The sequence below is a fragment of the Melanerpes formicivorus genome, unplaced genomic scaffold (assembly GCF_026170545.1).
Source record: "Melanerpes formicivorus ecotype bairdi unplaced genomic scaffold, bMelFor1.0.p_v2 SCAF_129, whole genome shotgun sequence".
Taxonomy (NCBI): domain Eukaryota; kingdom Metazoa; phylum Chordata; class Aves; order Piciformes; family Picidae; genus Melanerpes; species Melanerpes formicivorus.
Genome location: NW_027142481.1, coordinates 227,798 through 249,014, shown reverse-complemented (window position 1 = coordinate 249,014; position 21,217 = coordinate 227,798). Strand labels below are relative to the sequence as shown.

General features: G+C 61.9%; 1 protein-coding gene across 1 annotated transcript in view; it reads left to right on the top strand.

Moving 5' to 3' along the window:
* The window catches only part of PTPN13 (protein tyrosine phosphatase non-receptor type 13), a 157,412-nt gene that overhangs the window by 104,696 nt on the left and 31,499 nt on the right, over positions 1 to 21,217 (top strand). Inside the window, 9 exon segments of the mRNA XM_068168025.1 lie at positions 1,002 to 1,274; positions 1,276 to 1,368; positions 1,371 to 1,417; positions 4,709 to 4,883; positions 5,553 to 5,711; positions 6,497 to 6,668; positions 7,406 to 7,616; positions 8,549 to 8,619; positions 19,942 to 20,003. Coding sequence (XP_068024126.1) covers positions 1,002 to 1,274; positions 1,276 to 1,368; positions 1,371 to 1,417; positions 4,709 to 4,883; positions 5,553 to 5,711; positions 6,497 to 6,668; positions 7,406 to 7,616; positions 8,549 to 8,619; positions 19,942 to 20,003 — 1,263 coding nt within the window.

Sequence of the window (21,217 nt, the reverse complement as noted above, 5' to 3'; positions counted from 1 at the left end):
CCCTGCAGGGAGGTTGTAGCCAGCTGGGGGGTTGGTCTCTTCTGCCAGGCCCCCAGCAGCAGAACAAGAGGACACAGTCTCAAGCTGTGCCAGGGGAGGTTTAGGCTGGAGGGGAGGAAGAAATTCTTCCCAGCAAGAGGAATTGGCCACTGGGATGAGCTGCCCAGGGTAGGTGGTGGAGTCCCCATCCCTGGAGGTGTTTAGGGAGAGCCTGGCTGAGGCCCTTGGTGCCATGGCTGAGTTGCTCAGATGGTGCTGGGGGAGAGGGTGGGCTGGATGAGCTCTGAGGCCTTTTCCAAGCTGGTTGATTCTGTGTCCTGTGCACGGTTCAGATGGTGATGAGTGAGGGCTTAGCTGCTGAGGTGGTGCTGGGGGGAGAGGTTGGACTGCAGTGGTGTGCAGCGGGGGGCAGCAGGGGCCATGGGGCAGCAGGGCTGTGGGGCAGCAGGGCCATGGGGCAGCAGGGCCATGGGGCAGTAGGGCCATGGGGCAGCAGGGGGCAGCAGGGCCATGGGGCAGCAGGGCTGTGGGGCAGCAGAGCCATGGGGCAGCAGGGCCATGGGGCAGCAGGGCCATGGGGCAGCAGGGCCATGGGGCAGCAGGGGGCAGCAGGGCCATGGGGCAGCAGGGCCCATGGGGCAGCAGGGCCGGGGGGGCAGCAGAGCCATGGGGCAGCAGGGCCAGGGGGCAGCAGGGCCGGGGGGCAGCAGGACCATGGGGCAGCAGGGGCCGGGGGGCAGCAGGGGGCAGCAGGATCATGGGGGCAGCAGGGCCGGGGGGCAGCAGGACCATGGGGCAGCAGGGCTGGGGGGCAGCAGGGCCGGGGGGCAGCAGGGCCATGGGGGCAGCAGGGGCCGGGGGGGCAGCAGGGCCATGGGGGCAGCAGGGCCGGGGGGCAACAGGGCCCGGGGGGCAGCAGGGCCATGGGGCAGCAGGGCCGGGGGGGCAGCAGGGGCCATGGGGCAGTCACTGCCCGCCGGCTGCGGGGGAGCTGCTTGCAGCTCCTTTCTTGCCCTCAGAGCGTGGAGTCTGATGGGTTGGATGTCCTTGCTCTCTCCAGACCCCCCATCCACTCCCCCCAGCAAGCCTTCCCCGAGGTCAGCAGAGGAGGCTGCGGCGAGCAGGGCGACAGCTCGGACGAGAACGACCCCCGCGGAGCCGCAGCCGCAGCCGCAGACCGGGCGGGGAGGAGCCTGCCAGCGCCCTCCCGGCGAGAGAGCTCCAGCGACGGCAGCAGGAGTGCCGATGAGGAGGGGCTGCAGCCGGCAGCCCGGGGGGGGCCCTGCCTGGGCACCTGCCGTGTGCCAAGCTGCCGGTGAAGCTGTGAGCCAGGCTCTGGCAGGGCAGGGGGAGGCCCTCCCCACCGCCCCCGCACGCCGAGCCGGGGGGCTGCCGGCAGGGCAGAGCTGCAGCACGGGTGAGTTGCTCCTGGCTCTTCCCCCAAGGGCAAGGGTAGAGCCCTGCACCTGGGGAGGAGCAGCAGCAGGCACCAGTGGTAGTCAGGGGCTGCCCTGCTGGAGAGGCAGCTCCATGGAGGAGGACCTTTGGTGAATGGTGCCACAGCCAGCTGGCAGCCAGGCACCAGTGCTGTGCCCCAGGGAGCAGGGCTGGGCCCTGTGCTCTTTAACATCTTCATTGATGATCTGGATGAGGGAATGGAGTCAGTCAGCAGCACATTTGCAGGTGACACCAAGCTGGGAGCAGATGTTGGTCAGTGAGAGGGCAGAAGGGCTCTGCAGAGGGACCTTGCCAGGCTGGACAGATGGGCAGAGGCCAACAGGATGGCATTCAACAAGTCCAAGTGCCAGGGGGCTGCACTTGGGCCACAGCAACCCCAGGCAGTGCCACAGGCTGGGGGCAGAGTGGCTGAGAGCAGCCAGGCAGAGAGGGACCTGGGGGTGCTGATTGACAGCTGCCTGAACACGAACCAGCAGTGTGCCCAGGTTGCCAAGAGTGCCAAGGGCATCCTGGCCTGGGTCAGGCAGAGTGTGGCCAGCAGGAGCAGGGAAGTCCTTGTGCCCTGTGCTCAGCACTGCTGAAGGCCACAGCTTGAGTCCTGTGTCCAGTTCTGGGCTCCTCAGTTTAGGAAGGAGGTTGAGAGACTTGAAGGTGTCCAGAGAAGGGCAACAAAGCTGGGGAGGGGTCTGGGGCACAAGGCTGGGGAGAGGCCTTGAGCACAGCCCTGTGAGGAGAGGCTGAGGGAGCTGGGGTTGCTTAGCCTGCAGAAGAGGAGGCTCAGGGGAGACCTTCTTGCTCTCTCCAACTCCCTGCAGGGAGGTTGGAGCCAGCCTGGGGGTTGGTCTCTTCTGCCAGGCCCCCAGCAGCAGAACAAGAGGACACAGTCTCAAGCTGTGCCAAGGGAGGTTTAGACTCGAGGTGAGGAGAAAGTTCTTCACAGAGAGAGTTGTTAGTCATTGGCCATGGGATGAGCTGCCCAGGGAGGTGGTGGGAGTCCCCATCCCTGGAGGTGTTCAGGAGGGGATTGGATGTGGCACTTGGTGCCATGGTCTAGTCATGGGGTCTGTGTTGATAGGTTGGACTTGATCTTTGAGGTCCTTTCCAGCCTTAGTGACACTCTGATAACTGTGACACTGTGACCTTGGAAGTCCTTAGGGGCAGGAAGTTCTCTGTGGGGCAGCAATGTGGCCAGGAAGGCCAATGGCATCCTGAGGAGGGGGGTGGCAAGAAGAGTGAGGCCAGCAGGTCAAGGAGATTCTCCTCCCCCCTCTACTCTGCCATGGTGAGGTCACATCTGGAGGAGTGTGTCCAGTTCTGGGCTTTCCCCAGTTGTAGAGGAGCAGGAAAATACTGCAGGGTAACCCAAAGGAGGCTGGGAGGATGCTGAAGGGCCTGCAACATCTGAGTGAGGAGGTGTGCTGGGTGAAGCTTCCCCCTCCCCCAGCATTAACTTTTCAGCCAGACCCACTCAGTTAGCAGCTACATTTTAAAGGCATGGCCTGAAACTACCCCAAGAGGAGAGGCTGAGAGCCCTGGGGGTGGTTAGCCTGGAGGAGAGCAGCCTGGGAGGAAAGCTGTTGATGAATAGCTGAGGGCTGGGGGGCAAGCAGCGGGGGGCCAGGCTCTGCTCAGGGGTGTCCTGGGGCAGGCCAAGGGGCAGGGGACACAGACTGGAAGCCAGGAGGTTCCACCTCAGCAGGAGGAGAAACTTCTTTGGTGTGAGGCTGCTGGAGGCCTGGAGCAGGCTGCCAGAGAGGTTGTGGAGTCTCCTGCCCTGGAGGCATTTCCCAAACCCCCCTGGATGTGTTCCTGGGTGCCCCTGCTCTGGCAGGAGGGGTGGGGGTTGGACTGGATGACCTCCAGGGGGTCCCCTTCCACCCCTCAGCACTGAGTGAGCAAAGCCTTCGACACTGTGCCACAGCACATCCTGGTCTGCAGGCTGGTGACACATGGGTGTGATGGGTGACCACTAGATGGATAAGGAACTGGCTTGATGGCTGCACCCAAAGAGTGGCTGTCAATGGCTCCATGGCCCAGTGGAGGCCAGGGACAAGCAGAGTCCCTCAGGGATCAGTCCCTGGGACCAGGCTTGTTCAACATCTCTGTGGGTGCCAGGGACAGTGGCACTGAGTGCACCCCTCAGCAGGTTTGCTGCTGACACCAAGCTGTGTGGTGCAGCAGACAGCTGGAGGGAAGGGATCCATCCAGAGGGGACCTGGGCAGGCTGGAGAGGTGGGCACAAGCCAACCTCAGGAGGTTTCAACAAGACCAAGGGCAGGGTCCTGCAGCTGGGTGGAGGCAATCCCAGGCACAAATCCAGGCTGGGCAGGGACTGGCTGGAAAGCAGCCCTGAGGAGAGAGCCTTGGGGGTGCTGGGGGAGGGAGAAGCTCACCAGGAGCTCTCAGTGTGCACTTGCAGCCCAGAGAGCCAACCAGATCCTGGGCTGCAGCAGGAGAAGTGTGGCCAGCAGGGCAAGGGAGGTGATCCTCCCCCTCTGCTCAGCCCTGGTGAGACCCCACCTGGAGTCCTGCCTCCAGTTCTGGAGCCCCTATGACAAGAGGGATCTGGAGGTGCTGGAAGGTGTCCAGAGCAGGGCCAGGAGGATGAGCAGAGGGCTGGAGCTGCTCTCCTGTGAGGACAGACTGAAGGAGTTGGGGCTGTTCAGTCTGGAGAAGAGAAGGCTCTGAGGTGACCTAATTGTGGCCTTGCAGGATCTGAAGGGGGCTCCAGGAAGGCTGGGGAGGGACTGCTCAGGATCTGAGGGAGTGATAGGACTAGGGGGAATGGAATGAAGCTGGAGGTGGGGAGATTGAGGCTGGAGGGGAGGAGGAAGTTCTTCCCCATGAGAGTGGTGAAGCCCTGGGATGGGTTGTGCAGGGAGGTGGTTGGGGCCCTGTCCCTGGAGGTGTTTAAGGCCAGGCTGGCTGAGGCTCTGGGCAGCCTGATGTAGTGTGGGGTGTCCCTGCCCATGGCAGGGGGGGTTGGAACTGGCTGATCCTTGTGATCCCTTCCAACCCTGAATGAAACTCTGAAACTATGATTCTGTGACACTGATCTCCCCTGTGCTGCAGCAGCTGGGTACAAACCCAGTTTCTTGGAGCCACTCAGGGAAATCCTTTCTTCTGGGGCTGATGCTGAGGGTCAGTCAGAAGTGCTCCATGCCCTGACCCCTGGCTGGCAGCCCCCTTCTAGAAGCTGACCCTTTTGGGGGGGGGTGGGGGTTTGTTTCCTGCTTGTTTGCATCTGCAGTGATCAGCTGTTGGATTTGCCACCCAGCCCAACCTGCAGGACTGTTCCTGAGGTTCCCACATCTCTTCTGCTGAAGGACTCTGCTGCTGCTGCTGCTGCTGAGCCAGCCCTAGCCCTGGCAGGGATGGATTCCCTCCTCAGCCAGCTGGAGAAGAGCCCTGAGGAATATGAGCCAGTAACTGCCTTTTGCTGTCCTTCAGGACCAGAAATGTCCCTGCCAGCTGCTGTGGGCCAGCTGGAAGTTGGCTTGGCCATGGGCTGGAGGGGACTGGGAAGGAGTGAGGAGTTCTCCAAGCCAGGCTGCCCAGGGAGGGGGTTGAGTGCCCAGCCCTGGAGGTGTTTCCAGAGCTGTGGTGCTGAGGGCTATGGTTTATCCCCAGCCTTGCTTGGGCTGGGTGAGCTTCAAGGCCTTTGCTCCCCACACTTCTGTTCCTCTGTGAGATTTTAGTGTGAAGTAAAAGCAGAGCACCAGGAGCTCAGCTTAAAGGCCTTCTCCAGCTGAAAAGCCTTCCATGGCCTTAAACTGGGCTGGGTGAGCTTCAAGGGCTTTGCCAATCACAGTTACCCTACAGTCTCTTCACCTGAGCCCTGCTGGCCCTCAGCTGTGAGGTCTTGCAGGTGGCAGAGCTGGTCCAGGCCACACTCCATCTGCAGCAGGAGCAAACTGTCCTTAGGCCTCTCTCTGCAGAGGCTGGGAAGCAGCTGGGCTGAGCCTGCTGCTGGGACCCCTGGCTTGGGAAGCTGTGTTGCACCTCAGCTGGCTGGCTGTGACTGCCCTGAGGTCAGGGAGGCTTTGGAGCTGCTCTGCCTGGCTGTGCTCAAAGTGCTGTCCTCTGCCCCCCAGGAAGCTGAGCTCCAAGTCACCATGACCAAGTCAGAGAAGGGCAGCCTGGGCTTCACAGTGACCAAAGGCAGTGACAACATTGGCTGCTACATCCATGACATTGTCCAGGACCCTGCCAAGAGTGATGGGAGGCTGCAGCCTGGAGACAGGCTGATCAAGGTGAGGGGGAGCTGCCAAACAGCAGGGGACCTGGGGGGGACTGACTGACAGCTGGCTGCACAGGAGCCAGCAGTGTGCCCAGGGGGCCCAGAAGGCCAAGGGCATCCTGGCCTGGGTCAGGCAGAGTGTGGCCAGCAGGAGCAGGGAAGTCCTTGTGCCCTGTGCTCAGCACTGCTGAGGCCACAGCTTGAGTCCTGTGTCCAGCTCTGGGCTCCTGAGGTTAGGAAAGAGGTTGAGCTGCTGGAAGGTGTCCAGAGAAGGGCAACAAAGCTGGGGAGGGGTCTGGGGCACAAGGCTGGGGAGGGGTCTGGGGCACAGCCCTGTGAGGAGAGGCTGAGGGAGCTGGGGTTGCTTAGCCTGGAGAAGAGGAGGCTCAGGGGAGACCTTCTTGCTCTCTCCAACTCCCTGCAGGGAGGTTGTAGCCAGCTGGGGGTTGGTCTCTTCTGCCAGGCCCCCAGCAGCAGAACAAGAGGACACAGTCTCAAGCTGTGCCAGGGGAGGTTTAGGCTGGATGTTAGGAAGAAATTCTTCCCAACAAGAGGAATTGGCCACTGGAATGAGCTGCCCAGGGAGGTGGTGGAGTCCCCATCCCTGGGGGGGTTCAGGCAAGGCTTGGATGTGGCTCTTGGAGCCAGGGTTCAGCTGTCAGGAGGGGTTGGGGATTAGGTCCCAGGTTGGACTGGCTGAGCTCTGAGGTCTTTTCCAGCCTGGTTGGTGCTGTGATTCTATGGCTGTGTGGAGTGCCTGAGTGCAAGCAGGAGGTGTGTGTGGCTGTGTCCCCCCAGGTGAATGACCTGGATGTCACCGGCATGAGCCACACCGACGCCGTCAGCTTCCTGCGCGCCGCCCCCCGCACCGTCCGGCTGGTGCTGGGCCGGGTGCTGGAGCTGCCCAAGATGCCAGTCCTGCCCCACCTGCTGCCTGACATCACCCTGACCTGCCACAACGAGGAGCTAGGTAACACCAGCATCCTGCTCTCTGCCCTCAGGCACAAGTTCTGTTTCCAGTGAGCAGGCAGGGTGAGGCTGCGGCACAGGAGGCCAAGGGCAGCCTGGGCTGCAGCCAAAGCAGGGTGGCCAGAGCTGGAGAGAGGGATCCTGCCCCTCTGCTCTGCCCTGGGGAGACCTCACCTGGAGCACTGTGTGCAGATCTGGAGCCTTCAACACAGAAAGGACCTGGACCTGAGGGAGAGGCTCCAGAGGAGGCCAGCAAGATGCTCAGGAGGTTGGAGCAGCTCTGCTGTGGGGCCAGGCTGAGGGAGCTGGGGGTGTTGAGCCTGCAGAAGAGAAGGCTGCAGGCAGAGCTGAGAGCAGCTCCCAGGCCCTGCAGGGGCTGCAAGCAGGCTGCAGAGGGACTGCTGCCAAAGGGCTTCAGGGACAGCCCCAGGGGCAATGGTTTGAGATGAGAGCAGAGCAGCTGGAGATTGGATGTGAGGAACAAGTTCTGCCCCAGGAGGCTGCTGGAAGCCTGCAAGAGGTTGCCCAGGGAGGTGGTTGTGGCCCCATGGCTGGAGAGCTTGCAGGGGAGGCTGGAGAGGGCTGTGGGCAAGCTGCTGCAGGGGAGGATGTCCCTGCTGAGGGCAGGGGCTTGGCCTGGAGGGGCTCTGCAGCTCCCTTCCAGCCCAGAGCACTCTGTGATTCTATGAAAGGCTTTGATCCTTTTGGTTTCTCTTTGCCTCCCTCTGCCCTCTGAAGGTTTGCTGTTGTCAGGGGGTCATGACAGCCTCTACCAAGTGGTGTACATCAGTGACATTGTCCCCAGCTCTGTTGCTGCCAGAGAGGAGAGTCTCCATGCACTAGATATTATCCATTACATTAATGGAGTAAGTACCCAGGGGATGACTCTGAAAGAAGCCAAAAGGATGCTGGAAACACACCTCCCAAAAGTGGTGCTCAAAGCAACCAGGTATGGCTCCCCAGAGCACACCCCCCTGGGCTGCTTGGTGTTCTCCTATCACTGCATGAGGGCATGGACAAGAGGCTGGGGCTGAGCTGCTGCAGAGCAGCTCTGGGGCAAGGGAGCTGGGAGTGCTGGGGGCCAACAGGGTGACCCTGAGCCAGCAGTGTGCCCTGGTGGCCAAGGAGGCCAAGGGACTCCTGGGCTGCATCCAGGAGAGTTGTGGCCAGCAGGTGAGAGAGGTTCTGCTGCCCCTCTGCTCTGCCCTGCTGAGGCCACAGCTGGAGCACTGTGTCCAGCTCTGGGCTGCACAGCTCAAGGGCAGGGAACTGCTGGAGAGGGGACAGCAAAGGGCTCCAAAGGTGCTGAGGGCACTGGGAACAGCTCTGGGGAGGAGAGGCTGAGAGCCCTGGGGCTGCTTAGCCTGGAGCAGAGCAGCCTGAGGGGCACCTGATCAATGCTGATCAATCCTTCAAGGGTGGGGGTCAGGGGGATGGGGCCAGGCTCTGCTCAGTGGTGCCCAGGGACAGCCCAAGGGGGAAGGGCACAAAGTGGAAGCTCAGAAGCTCCTCTGAAGATGAGGAGGAACTTCTGTGCTGTCAGGGTGAGGGAGGCCTGGGGCAGGCTGCCCCCAGGGCTGGTGGAGTCTCCATCTCTGGGGACATTCAGCACCCTCCTGGATGTGCTCCTGGGTGACCTTCTAGGTGCTGCTGCTTGGCAAGGGGCCTGGACTGGATGAGCTGCAGGGCTCCCTTCCACCCCCTGCCACCCTGTGGTTCCAGCTAGCAGTGCTTGGCCTCTCTGACTGCATGCTCCAAAGCTGCTGGCTCTGAGAGCAGCCTCAGCAGAGCACAGGGCAGCTCTCCCCCAGCCTCTGCTGATCCCATGTGCTTGCTTGCTTCTCTTTGCTGCAAAGCTCTCTGAGCATTTCTTTTCCCTAGGGATGGCCATGCAGTGCTTCCAAAGTCCAAGAGCCTTGCTGGCTCTGAGCCCTGGCCAGGCACAGCTAATGGTAAGGAGGGTTTGGGTTGCTTCTGGCCTCTTTGTCTGCAGGAAGGAATTGAGGGGGGGGGAGGCCTTCAGATCTCAGCCTGGTCCTCTGACTCCCCACACTGAGGGCAGCTCCAGCAGGTGGTGCCCTGCCCTTCCTCTTGAAAGCTCCACAAGAAGGGATTCAGCCATGGTGTGGTTAGGGTTTTGTTTTCTCTTGTGGTTGGGAAGTTGTCTCTCACACCAAGCCTGGGGATCTCAAGGAGGTAATTCCCTGGGGTCACTTTTGGGGCCCTCACTGCAAGAAGGACCTTGAGGAGCTGGAGCAGGGCCAGAGAAAGGCAAGAAAGGTGGGGAAGGGTGTGGAGAAGAGGGCTGGGGAGGAGGCAGGGGGTGCCCAGGTGGGCAAGAAGGCCATCAGCAGCCTGGCCTGGAGCAGCAGTGGTGTGGGCAGCAGGGGGGTCAGGAACAAGTGGTGTTCCCCAGGGCTCAGGGCTGGGAGCAGTTCTCTACCACATCTTCATCAATGGTCTGCATGAGGGGATCCAGGCAGCCTCAGTAGGTTTGCAGGTGACCCCAAATTGGGGCAGGAGAGTTGTGCTGGAGGGCAGGAAGGCTCTGCAGAGGCTCCTGGGCAGGCTGGAGCCAGGGCTGAGCTCAGCTGCAGGAGGCTCAACAAGGCCAAGGGCTGGGTCCTGAGCCTGGGGCACAGCCACCCCAGGAAGGCTCCAGGCTGGGGGCAGAGGGGCTGGAAAGTGCCCAGCAGAGCAAGGCCTGGGGGTGCTGGGTGGCAGCAGCTGGAGAGGAGGCAGGGGGTGGGCAGGGGGGCAAGAAGGGCAGCAGCAGCCTGGGCTGGAGCAGCAATGGTTGGGCAGCAGGAGCAGGGCAGGGATTGTGCCCCTGGGCTCAGCACTGGGGAGGCCACAGCTTGAGGGCTGGGCTGAGCTTTGGGCTCCTGGCTGCAAGAAGGAGCTGGAGGAGCTGGAGCAGGGCCAGGGAAGGGCAAGAAAGGTGGGGAAGGGTGTGGAGAAGAGGGCTGGGGAGGAGCAGCTGAGGGAGCTGGGGGTGGGGAGTGTGGAGCAGAGGAGGCTGAGGGAGACCTCCTTGCTCTCTGCAGCTCCCTGAGAGGAGGCTGCAGCCAGGGGGGGTTGGGCTCTGCTCCCTAGGAACAAGGGCCAGGAGGAGAGGCAGTGGCCTCAGGCTGCCCCAGGGGAGGCTTAGCTTGGAGAGGAGGAAGAATCTCTTTGCTGCCAGAGTGGTCAGGGACTGGCAGAGGCTGCCCAGGGAGGTGGTGGAGTCCCCATGGCTGGAGGTGTTGCAAAGCTGGATGGATGTGCTGGGAGGTGGTGCAGGGCAGTGGCTCAGCAGTGGTTGGGGCTGTGAGCTCTGGCTGAGCAGTTGGACTTGATGGTCTCAAAGGTCTGGTCCAACCTCAGCAGTTCTGTGGCTCTCTGCTTGCAGATGGCCTGTCCAAGGCAGGAGGTTGCTGTTAACCTTCAGTTATGTCACCTTCAGGAGCCTTGGCTTGTAGGAGTGCAGTGCCTGTGGAAGGCCAGCACCTCCCCAGAGCCTCTGCTGGCTCCACTTTGGCTCCTTTCTCACACTGGGAAAGGGATGTCCAGGAGGGGCAGGGGTCATACTGGCACACCAAAAGGATCCTTTGCAGGGCCACAGAGATGATCCAAAGGCTGCACAACCTCCCCTGCAGGGAGAGTTGGGGCTTCAGGGAGAGCTCAGAGCAGCCTTCCAGTACCTCAATAGGCTCCAGGGAAGCTGGGGAGGGACTCTGGGCAAGGGCTGGGAGTGACAGGCTGAGGAACAATGGCTTTGAGCTGGGAGAGGAGAGATTGAGAGTGGAGAGGAGGAAGAGATCCTTGAGAGTGAGGCTGGGGAGACTCTGGCCTAGGCTGCCCAGGGAGGCTGTGGCTGCCTCCTGCCTGGAGGGGCTCAGGGCCAAGCTGGATGAGGCCCTGAGCAAGCTGGGGGTGGTGGGAGGTGTCCCTGCCCATGGCAGGGGGCTGGAGCTGGGCTGGTGGGAGGGAGTTGGAACTGGATGGGCTTTCAGGTTCTTCCCAACCTCAACCACTCTCTGAACAAGGCCCCAGGTGTCAGCTGGTATCTGAAAACCAACCCAGGAGCCAGAGGAGGTGCAGGGGGCTGTGCTTGGAGTCAGTCAGAGGAGGTGCAGGGGGCTGTGCTTGGAGTCAGAGGAGGTGCAGGGGGCTGTGCTTGGAGTCAGTCAGAGGAGGTGCAGGGGGCTGTGCTTGGAGTCAGTCAGAGGAGGTGCAGGGGGCTGTGTTTGGAGTCAGTCACAGGAGGTGCAGGGGGCTGTGCTTGGAGTCAGAGGAGGTGCAGGGGGCTGTGCTTGGAGTCAGTCAGAGGAGGTGCAGGGGGCTGTGCTTGGAGTCAGTCAGAGGAGGTGCAGGGGGCTGTGCTTGGAGTCAGAGGAGGTGCAGGGGGCTGTGCTTGGAGTCAGTCAGAGGAGGTGCAGGGGGCTGTGCTTGGAGTCAGTCAGAGGAGGTGCAGGGGGCTGTGCTTGGAGTCAGTCAGAGGAGGTGCAGGGGGCTGTGTTTGGAGTCAGTCAGAGGAGGTGCAGGGGGCTGTGCTTGGAGTCAGTCAGAGGAGGTGCAGGGGGCTGTGCTTGGAGTCAGTCAGAGGAGGTGCAGGGGGCTGTGCTTGGAGTCAGTCAGAGGAGGTGCAGGGGACTGTGCTTGGAGTCAGTCAGAGGAGGTGCAGGGGACTGTGCTTGGAGTCAGTCAGAGGAGGTGCAGGGGGCTGTGCTTGGAGTCAGAGGAGGTGCAGGGGGCTGTGCTTGGAGTCAGTCAGAGGAGGTGCAGGGGGCTGTGCTTGGAGTCAGTCAGAGGAGGTGCAGGGGGCTGTGCTTGGAGTCAGAGGAGGTGCAGGGGGCTGTGTTTGGAGTCAGTCAGAGGAGGTGCAGGGGACTGTGCTTGGAGTCAGAGGAGGTGCAGGGGGCTGTGTTTGGAGTCAGTCAGAGGAGGTGCAGGGGGCTGTGTTTGGAGTCAGAGGAGGTGCAGGGGGCTGTGTTTGGAGTCAGTCAGAGGAGGTGCAGGGGGCTGTGCTTGGAGTCAGAGGAGGTGCAGGGGGCTGTGTTTGGAGTCAGAGGAGCTGCAGGGGGCTGTGCTTGGAGTCAGAGGAGGTGCAGGGGGCTGTGTTTGGAGTCAGTGGAGGTGCAGGGGGCTGTGCTTGGAGTCAGTCAGAGGAGGTGCAGGGGGCTGTGCTTGGAGTCAGTCAGAGGAGGTGCAGGGGGCTGTGTTTGGAATCAGTCAGAGGAGGTGCATGGGACTGTGCTTGGAGTCAGAGGAGGTGCAGGGGGCTGTGCTTGGAGTCAGAGGAGGTGCAGGGGGCTGTGTTTGGAGTCAGTCAGAGGAGGTGCAGGGGACTGTGCTTGGAGTCAGTCAGAGGAGGTGCAGGGGGCTGTGCTTGGAGTCAGAGGAGGTGCAGGGGGCTGTGCTTGGAGTCAGTCAGAGGAGGTGCAGGGGGCTGTGCTTGGAGTCAGAGGAGGTGCAGGGGGCTGTGCTTGGAGTCAGAGGAGGTGCAGGGGGCTGTGCTTGGAGTCAGAGGAGGTGCAGGGGGCTGTGCTTGGAGTCAGAGGAGGTGCAGGGGGCTGTGCTTGGAGTCAGAGGAGGTGCAGGGGGCTGTGTTTGGAGTCAGTCAGAGGAGGTGCAGGGGGCTGTGTTTGGAGTCAGAGGAGGTGCAGGGGGCTGTGTTTGGAGTCAGAGGAGGTGCAGGGGGCTGTGTTTGGAGTCAGTCAGAGGAGGTGCAGGGGGCTGTGCTTGGAGTCAGAGGAGGTGCAGGGGGCTGTGCTTGGAGTCAGTCAGAGGAGGTGCAGGGGGCTGTGCTTGGAGTCAGAGGAGGTGCAGGGGGCTGTGTTTGGAGTCAGAGGAGGTGCAGGGGGCTGTGTTTGGAGTCAGTCAGAGGAGGTGCAGGGGGCTGTGCTTGGAGTCAGTCAGAGGAGGTGCAGGGGGCTGTGCTTGGAGTCAGTCAGAGGAGGTGCAGGGGGCTGTGTTTGGAATCAGTCAGAGGAGGTGCAGGGGACTGTGCTTGGAGTCAGAGGAGGTGCAGGGGGCTGTGCTTGGAGTCAGAGGAGGTGCAGGGGGCTGTGCTTGGAGTCAGAGGAGGTGCAGGGGGCTGTGTTTGGAGTCAGTGGAGGTGCAGGGGGCTGTGCTTGGAGTCAGTCAGAGGAGGTGCAGGGGGCTGTGTTTGGAGTCAGAGGAGGTGCAGGGGGCTGTGTTTGGAGTCAGTGGAGGTGCAGGGGGCTGTGCTTGGAGTCAGTCAGAGGAGGTGCAGGGGGCTGTGCTTGGAGTCAGTCAGAGGAGGTGCAGGGGACTGTGCTTGGAGTCAGAGGAGGTGCAGGGGGCTGTGTTTGGAGTCAGAGGAGGTGCAGGGGGCTGTGCTTGGAGTCAGAGGAGGTGCAGGGGGCTGTGTTTGGAGTCAGAGGAGGTGCAGGGGGCTGTGCTTGGAGTCAGAGGAGGTGCAGGGGGCTGTGTTTGGAGTCAGTCAGAGGAGGTGCAGGGGACTGTGCTTGGAGTCAGAGGAGGTGCAGGGGGCTGTGCTTGGAGTCAGAGGAGGTGCAGGGGGCTGTGTTTGGAGTCAGAGGAGGTGCAGGGGGCTGTGTTTGGAGTCAGTCAGAGGAGGTGCAGGGGGCTGTGCTTGGAGTCAGTCAGAGGAGGTGCAGGGGGCTGTGCTTGGAGTCAGTCAGAGGAGGTGCAGGGGGCTGTGTTTGGAATCAGTCAGAGGAGGTGCAGGGGACTGTGCTTGGAGTCAGAGGAGGTGCAGGGGGCTGTGCTTGGAGTCAGAGGAGGTGCAGGGGGCTGTGCTTGGAGTCAGAGGAGGTGCAGGGGGCTGTGCTTGGAGTCAGTCAGAGGAGGTGCAGGGGGCTGTGCTTGGAGTCAGTCAGAGGAGGTGCAGGGGACTGTGCTTGGAGTCAGAGGAGGTGCAGGGGGCTGTGCTTGGAGTCAGTCAGAGGAGGTGCAGGGGACTGTGCTTGGAGTCAGAGGAGGTGCAGGGGGCTGTGCTTGGAGTCAGTCAGAGGAGGTGCAGGGGGCTGTGTTTGGAGTCAGAGGAGGTGCAGGGGGCTGTGTTTGGAGTCAGAGGAGGTGCAGGGGGCTGTGCTTGGAGTCAGAGGAGGTGCAGGGGGCTGTGTTTGGAGTCAGAGGAGGTGCAGGGGGCTGTGCTTGGAGTCAGAGGAGGTGCAGGGGGCTGTGTTTGGAGTCAGTGGAGGTGCAGGGGGCTGTGTTTGGAGTCAGTGGAGGTGCAGGGGGCTGTGTTTGGAGTCAGTGGAGGTGCAGGGGGCTGTGCTTGGAGTCAGAGGAGGTGCAGGGGGCTGTGCTTGGAGTCAGTCAGAGGAGGTGCAGGGGGCTGTGCTTGGAGTCAGTCAGAGGAGGTGCAGGGGGCTGTGCTTGGAGTCAGTCAGAGGAGGTGCAGGGGGCTGTGCTTGGAGTCAGTCAGAGGAGGTGCAGGGGGCTGTGTTTGGAGTCAGTCAGAGGAGGTGCAGGGGGCTGTGCTTGGAGTCAGTCAGAGGAGGTGCAGGGGGCTGTGCTTGGAGTCAGTCAGAGGAGGTGCAGGGGGCTGTGCTTGGAGTCAGTCAGAGGAGGTGCAGGGGACTGTGCTTGGAGTCAGTCAGAGGAGGTGCAGGGGACTGTGCTTGGAGTCAGTCAGAGGAGGTGCAGGGGGCTGTGCTTGGAGTCAGAGGAGGTGCAGGGGGCTGTGCTTGGAGTCAGTCAGAGGAGGTGCAGGGGGCTGTGCTTGGAGTCAGTCAGAGGAGGTGCAGGGGGCTGTGCTTGGAGTCAGTCAGAGGAGGTGCAGGGGGCTGTGTTTGGAGTCAGTCAGAGGAGGTGCAGGGGGCTGTGCTTGGAGTCAGAGGAGGTGCAGGGGGCTGTGTTTGGAGTCAGTCAGAGGAGGTGCAGGGGACTGTGCTTGGAGTCAGAGGAGGTGCAGGGGGCTGTGTTTGGAGTCAGTCAGAGGAGGTGCAGGGGGCTGTGTTTGGAGTCAGAGGAGGTGCAGGGGGCTGTGTTTGGAGTCAGTCAGAGGAGGTGCAGGGGGCTGTGCTTGGAGTCAGAGGAGGTGCAGGGGGCTGTGTTTGGAGTCAGAGGAGCTGCAGGGGGCTGTGCTTGGAGTCAGAGGAGGTGCAGGGGGCTGTGTTTGGAGTCAGTGGAGGTGCAGGGGGCTGTGCTTGGAGTCAGTCAGAGGAGGTGCAGGGGGCTGTGCTTGGAGTCAGTCAGAGGAGGTGCAGGGGGCTGTGTTTGGAATCAGTCAGAGGAGGTGCATGGGACTGTGCTTGGAGTCAGAGGAGGTGCAGGGGGCTGTGCTTGGAGTCAGAGGAGGTGCAGGGGGCTGTGCTTGGAGTCAGAGGAGGTGCAGGGGGCTGTGCTTGGAGTCAGAGGAGGTGCAGGGGGCTGTGCTTGGAGTCAGTCAGAGGAGGTGCAGGGGGCTGTGCTTGGAGTCAGAGGAGGTGCAGGGGGCTGTGCTTGGAGTCAGTGGAGGTGCAGGGGGCTGTGCTTGGAGTCAGTCAGAGGAGGTGCAGGGGGCTGTGCTTGGAGTCAGTCAGAGGAGGTGCAGGGGGCTGTGTTTGGAATCAGTCAGAGGAGGTGCAGGGGGCTGTGCTTGGAGTCAGTCAGAGGAGGTGCAGGGGGCTGTGCTTGGAGTCAGAGGAGGTGCAGGGGGCTGTGTTTGGAGTCAGTCAGAGGAGGTGCAGGGGACTGTGCTTGGAGTCAGTCAGAGGAGGTGCAGGGGGCTGTGCTTGGAGTCAGAGGAGGTGCAGGGGGCTGTGCTTGGAGTCAGTCAGAGGAGGTGCAGGGGGCTGTGCTTGGAGTCAGAGGAGGTGCAGGGGGCTGTGCTTGGAGTCAGAGGAGGTGCAGGGGGCTGTGCTTGGAGTCAGAGGAGGTGCAGGGGGCTGTGTTTGGAGTCAGTCAGAGGAGGTGCAGGGGGCTGTGTTTGGAGTCAGAGGAGGTGCAGGGGGCTGTGTTTGGAGTCAGAGGAGGTGCAGGGGGCTGTGTTTGGAGTCAGTCAGAGGAGGTGCAGGGGGCTGTGCTTGGAGTCAGAGGAGGTGCAGGGGGCTGTGCTTGGAGTCAGTCAGAGGAGGTGCAGGGGGCTGTGCTTGGAGTCAGAGGAGGTGCAGGGGGCTGTGCTTGGAGTCAGAGGAGGTGCAGGGGGCTGTGTTTGGAGTCAGTCAGAGGAGGTGCAGGGGGCTGTGTTTGGAGTCAGAGGAGGTGCAGGGGGCTGTGTTTGGAGTCAGAGGAGGTGCAGGGGGCTGTGTTTGGAGTCAGTCAGAGGAGGTGCAGGGGGCTGTGCTTGGAGTCAGAGGAGGTGCAGGGGGCTGTGCTTGGAGTCAGAGGAGGTGCAGGGGGCTGTGTTTGGAGTCAGAGGAGGTGCAGGGGGCTGTGTTTGGAGTCAGTCAGAGGAGGTGCAGGGGGCTGTGCTTGGAGTCAGTCAGAGGAGGTGCAGGGGGCTGTGCTTCGAGTCAGTCAGAGGAGGTGCAGGGGGCTGTGTTTGGAATCAGTCAGAGGAGGTGCAGGGGACTGTGCTTGGAGTCAGAGGAGGTGCAGGGGGCTGTGCTTGGAGTCAGAGGAGGTGCAGGGGGCTGTGCTTGGAGTCAGAGGAGGTGCAGGGGGCTGTGTTTGGAGTCAGTGGAGGTGCAGGGGGCTGTGCTTGGAGTCAGTCAGAGGAGGTGCAGGGGGCTGTGTTTGGAGTCAGAGGAGGTGCAGGGGGCTGTGTTTGGAGTCAGTGGAGGTGCAGGGGGCTGTGCTTGGAGTCAGTCAGAGGAGGTGCAGGGGGCTGTGCTTGGAGTCAGTCAGAGGAGGTGCAGGGGACTGTGCTTGGAGTCAGAGGAGGTGCAGGGGGCTGTGTTTGGAGTCAGAGGAGGTGCAGGGGGCTGTGCTTGGAGTCAGAGGAGGTGCAGGGGGCTGTGTTTGGAGTCAGAGGAGGTGCAGGGGGCTGTGCTTGGAGTCAGAGGAGGTGCAGGGGGCTGTGTTTGGAGTCAGTCAGAGGAGGTGCAGGGGACTGTGCTTGGAGTCAGAGGAGGTGCAGGGGGCTGTGCTTGGAGTCAGAGGAGGTGCAGGGGGCTGTGTTTGGAGTCAGAGGAGGTGCAGGGGGCTGTGTTTGGAGTCAGTCAGAGGAGGTGCAGGGGGCTGTGCTTGGAGTCAGTCAGAGGAGGTGCAGGGGGCTGTGCTTGGAGTCAGTCAGAGGAGGTGCAGGGGGCTGTGTTTGGAATCAGTCAGAGGAGGTGCAGGGGACTGTGCTTGGAGTCAGAGGAGGTGCAGGGGGCTGTGCTTGGAGTCAGAGGAGGTGCAGGGGGCTGTGCTTGGAGTCAGAGGAGGTGCAGGGGGCTGTGCTTGGAGTCAGTCAGAGGAGGTGCAGGGGGCTGTGCTTGGAGTCAGTCAGAGGAGGTGCAGGGGACTGTGCTTGGAGTCAGAGGAGGTGCAGGGGGCTGTGCTTGGAGTCAGTCAGAGGAGGTGCAGGGGACTGTGCTTGGAGTCAGAGGAGGTGCAGGGGGCTGTGCTTGGAGTCAGTCAGAGGAGGTGCAGGGGGCTGTGTTTGGAGTCAGAGGAGGTGCAGGGGGCTGTGTTTGGAGTCAGAGGAGGTGCAGGGGGCTGTGCTTGGAGTCAGAGGAGGTGCAGGGGGCTGTGTTTGGAGTCAGAGGAGGTGCAGGGGGCTGTGCTTGGAGTCAGAGGAGGTGCAGGGGGCTGTGTTTGGAGTCAGTGGAGGTGCAGGGGGCTGTGTTTGGAGTCAGTGGAGGTGCAGGGGGCTGTGTTTGGAGTCAGTGGAGGTGCAGGGGGCTGTGCTTGGAGTCAGAGGAGGTGCAGGGGGCTGTGTTTGGAGTCAGTGGAGGTGCAGGGGGCTGTGTTTGGAGTCAGTCAGAGGAGGTGCAGGGGGCTGTGTTTGGAGTCAGTCAGAGGAGGTGCAGGGGGCTGTGCTTGGAGTCAGAGGAGGTGCAGGGGGCTGTGTTTGGAGTCAGTCAGAGGAGGTGCAGGGGGCTGTGCTTGGAGTCAGAGGAGGTGCAGGGGGCTGTGCTTGGAGTCAGAGGAGGTGCAGGGGGCTGTGCTTGGAGTCAGTCAGAGGAGGTGCAGGGGGCTGTGTTTGGAGTCAGTCAGAGGAGGTGCAGGGGGCTGTGTTTGGAGTCAGAGGAGGTGCAGGGGGCTGTGTTTGGAGTCAGTCAGAGGAGGTGCAGGGGGCTGTGCTTGGAGTCAGTCAGAGGAGGTGCAGGGGGCTGTGTTTGGAGTCAGTCAGAGGAGGTGCAGGGGGCTGTGTTTGGAGTCAGTCAGAGGAGGTGCAGGGGGCTGTGTTTGGAGTCAGTCAGAGGAGGTGCAGGGGGCTGTGTTTGGAGTCAGTCAGAGGAGGTGCAGGGGGCTGTGTTTGGAGTCAGTCAGAGGAGGTGCAGGGGGCTGTGCTTGGAGTCAGTCAGAGGAGGTGCAGGGGGCTGTGTTTGGAGTCAGAGGAGGTGCAGGGGGCTGTGTTTGGAGTCAGTGGAGGTGCAGGGGGCTGTGTTTGGAGTCAGTCAGAGGAGGTGCAGGGGGCTGTGCTTGGAGTCAGTCAGAGGAGGTGCAGGGGGCTGTGCTTGGAGTCAGTGGAGGTGCAGGGGGCTGTGTTTGGAGTCAGTCAGAGGAGGTGCAGGGGGCTGTGTTTGGAGTCAGTCAGAGGAGGTGCAGGGGGCTGTGTTTGGAGTCAGTCAGAGGAGGTGCAGGGGGCTGTGTTTGGAGTCAGAGGAGGTGCAGGGGGCTGTGTTTGGAGTCAGTCAGAGGAGGTGCAGGGGGCTGTGCTTGGAGTCAGTCAGAGGAGGTGCAGGGGGCTGTGTTTGGAGTCAGTCAGAGGAGGTGCAGGGGGCTGTGTTTGGAGTCAGTCAGAGGAGGTGCAGGGGGCTGTGTTTGGAGTCAGAGGAGGTGCAGGGGCTGTGCTTGGAGTCAGAGGAGGTGCAGGGGGCTGTGCTTGGAGTCAGTCAAAGGAGGTGCAGGGGGCTGTGTTTGGAGTCAGAGGAGGTGCAGGGGGCTGTGTTTGGAGTCAGTCAGAGGAGGTGCAGGGGGCTGTGTTTGGAGTCAGTCAGAGGAGGTGCAGGGGGCTGTGCTTGGAGTCAGTCAGAGGAGGTGCAGGGGGCTGTGTTTGGAGTCAGAGGAGGTGCAGGGGGCTGTGCTTGGAGTCAGTCAGAGGAGGTGCAGGGGGCTGTGTTTGGAGTGAGTCAGAGGAGGTGCAGGGGGCTGTGCTTGGAGTCAGAGGAGGTGCAGGGGGCTGTGCTTGGAGTCAGTCAGAGGAGGTGCAGGGGGCTGTGCTTGGAGTCAGTCAGAGGAGGTGCAGGGGGCTGTGCTTGGAGTCAGTCAGAGGAGGTGCAGGGGGCTGTGCTTGGAGTCAGAGGAGGTGCAGGGGGCTGTGCTTGGAGTCAGAGGAGGTGCAGGGGGCTGTGTTTGGAGTCAGAGGAGGTGCAGGGGGCTGTGTTTGGAGTCAGTCAGAGGAGGTGCAGGGGGCTGTGTTTGGAGTCAGAGGAGGTGCAGGGGGCTGTGCTTGGAGTCAGTCAGAGGAGGTGCAGGGGGCTGTGCTTGGAGTCAGTCAGAGGAGGTGCAGGGGGCTGTGTTTGGAGTCAGTCAGAGGAGGTGCAGGGGGCTGTGCTTGGAGTCAGTCAGAGGAGGTGCAGGGGGCTGTGTTTGGAGTCAGAGGAGGTGCAGGGGGCTGTGCTTGGAGTCAGAGGAGGTGCAGGGGGCTGTGCTTGGAGTCAGAGGAGGTGCAGGGGGCTGTGCTTGGAGTCAGTCAGAGGAGGTGCAGGGGGCTGTGTTTGGAGTCAGTCAGAGGAGGTGCAGGGGGCTGTGCTTGGAGTCAGAGGAGGTGCAGGGGGCTGTGCTTGGAGTCAGTCAGAGGAGGTGCAGGGGGCTGTGTTTGGAGTCAGTCAGAGGAGGTGCAGGGGGCTGTGTTTGGAGTCAGTCAGAGGAGGTGCAGGGGGCTGTGTTTGGAGTCAGAGGAGGTGCAGGGGGCTGTGCTTGGAGTCAGAGGAGGTGCAGGGGGCTGTGTTTGGAGCCTCCCAAGGGGAAGGGAGTCCTGCCCTGCCCCCAGGGGTTCCTGTTTGGTTTCTTCAGTTCTACAGCTGCTTTCCCCTCTACTCAGAGGTGTTTTTTCTGTCATCAGCCACCCTTGGGGATCCCAGTGAGGCAGCACTCCCCAAGCCATGCCTTTCTCCATCTTCTGGGGTTAGCAGTGCTCAGGAGGCTGGCAGGCAGGCAGCAGTGCTCCTCCTGTCATGACCTCCCTTGGGGGGTGGCTGTTGTCATCACTAATAGCTGGGGGCTCCTCTGAGCCCAGTGAGAAGTCTCTCTCACCTTGCTGCTTCTGCCCTCTGTCTGTGCAGGCTGCTGCTGTGCTGATCCCTGTGACAGAGCAGAGAGGACAGCTGATGCCTGTGGGCCCAAGGTGAGCATTCCTCTGCCTTGCTTGCTGCCAGGCACCAGGGGAAAGGAGCTGCTTGAGGCACAGCCTGGAACTGGATGAAGTGATCAGCCCAGCCTGGGCAGGGGATGTGGGCAAGCAGTGACCACCCCAGAGAGCTGCAAGGCTTTGAGCTGATCTTCAGCCCAAGACAGAGGGGCTGATGAGAAGGGTGCAAGGCTGGGGCCCCCCTCTGCCCCCTCTCTCTGCAGGTGCTGCCATGCTGCCTGTGTCAGGAGGGTTCCTTTGCTCTTGGGCTCCATGGTGGCACTTAGAAAGCAGCAGGCAGGGGCTGGGTGTCTCAGAGGAAACCAGAGGCAAATGGGGGCCGTACTGGGAACCTTGTGGGTGCCAGGGGCAGTGGGATGGAGGCAGCCTCAGCAGCTGGCCAGGGACAGCAGGCTGGGTGGTGCAAGGTCCTGCAGCTGGCTCAGGGCAGTGCCAAGCACAGAGCCAGGCTGGGTGGGGAAGGGGCAGAGAGCAGTGGTGAGGAGAAGGCCCTGGGGGTGCTGGGGGAGGAGCAGCTCCCCAGGAGGCAGCAAGGGGAGCTGGCAGCCCAGAAAGCAAGGCTGTGCTGGGCTGAGCCCCAGCAGTGTGGGCAGCAGGGGCAGGGAGGGGATTCTGCCCCTCTGCTCTGCTCAGCCCTCCCCTGCAGTGAGGCCCTGGGACTGCTGGAGCAGGTCCAGAGGAGGCCACAAAGATAGTCAGAGGCTGGAGAGCCTCTGCTGTGGGGACAGGCTGGGAGAGCTGGGGCTGTGCAGCCTGGAGAAAAGGCTCCAAGAAGCCTTCCAGGATGGGAAGGGGCTGCAGAAGAGCTGGGCAGGGACATTTTACCATGGCCTGGAGTGCCAGGGTGAGGGCTGAGGGCTTCATACTGGAATCAGCTGGCCTGAGGTGAGGAAGGAGGAAGAAGATACTGCCCATGAGGGTGCTGAGGCACTGGCACAGCCAGCACAGAGAAGCTTTGGAGGCTTGCTGGAGGAGTTCAAGGCAAGGCTGGATGAGGCCTTCAGAAAGCTAGGCTGGCAGGAGGGGTCCCTGCTCCTGAGCACAGCTCCTGAGCAGGGCAAAGGACAGGAACAGGAGGCTTTAGCTGCTCCTGAGCAGGGCACAGGATAGGAACAGGAGGCTTTAGCTGCTCCTGAGCAGAGCACAGGATAGGAACAGGAGGCTTTAGCTGCTCCTGAGCAGAGCACAGG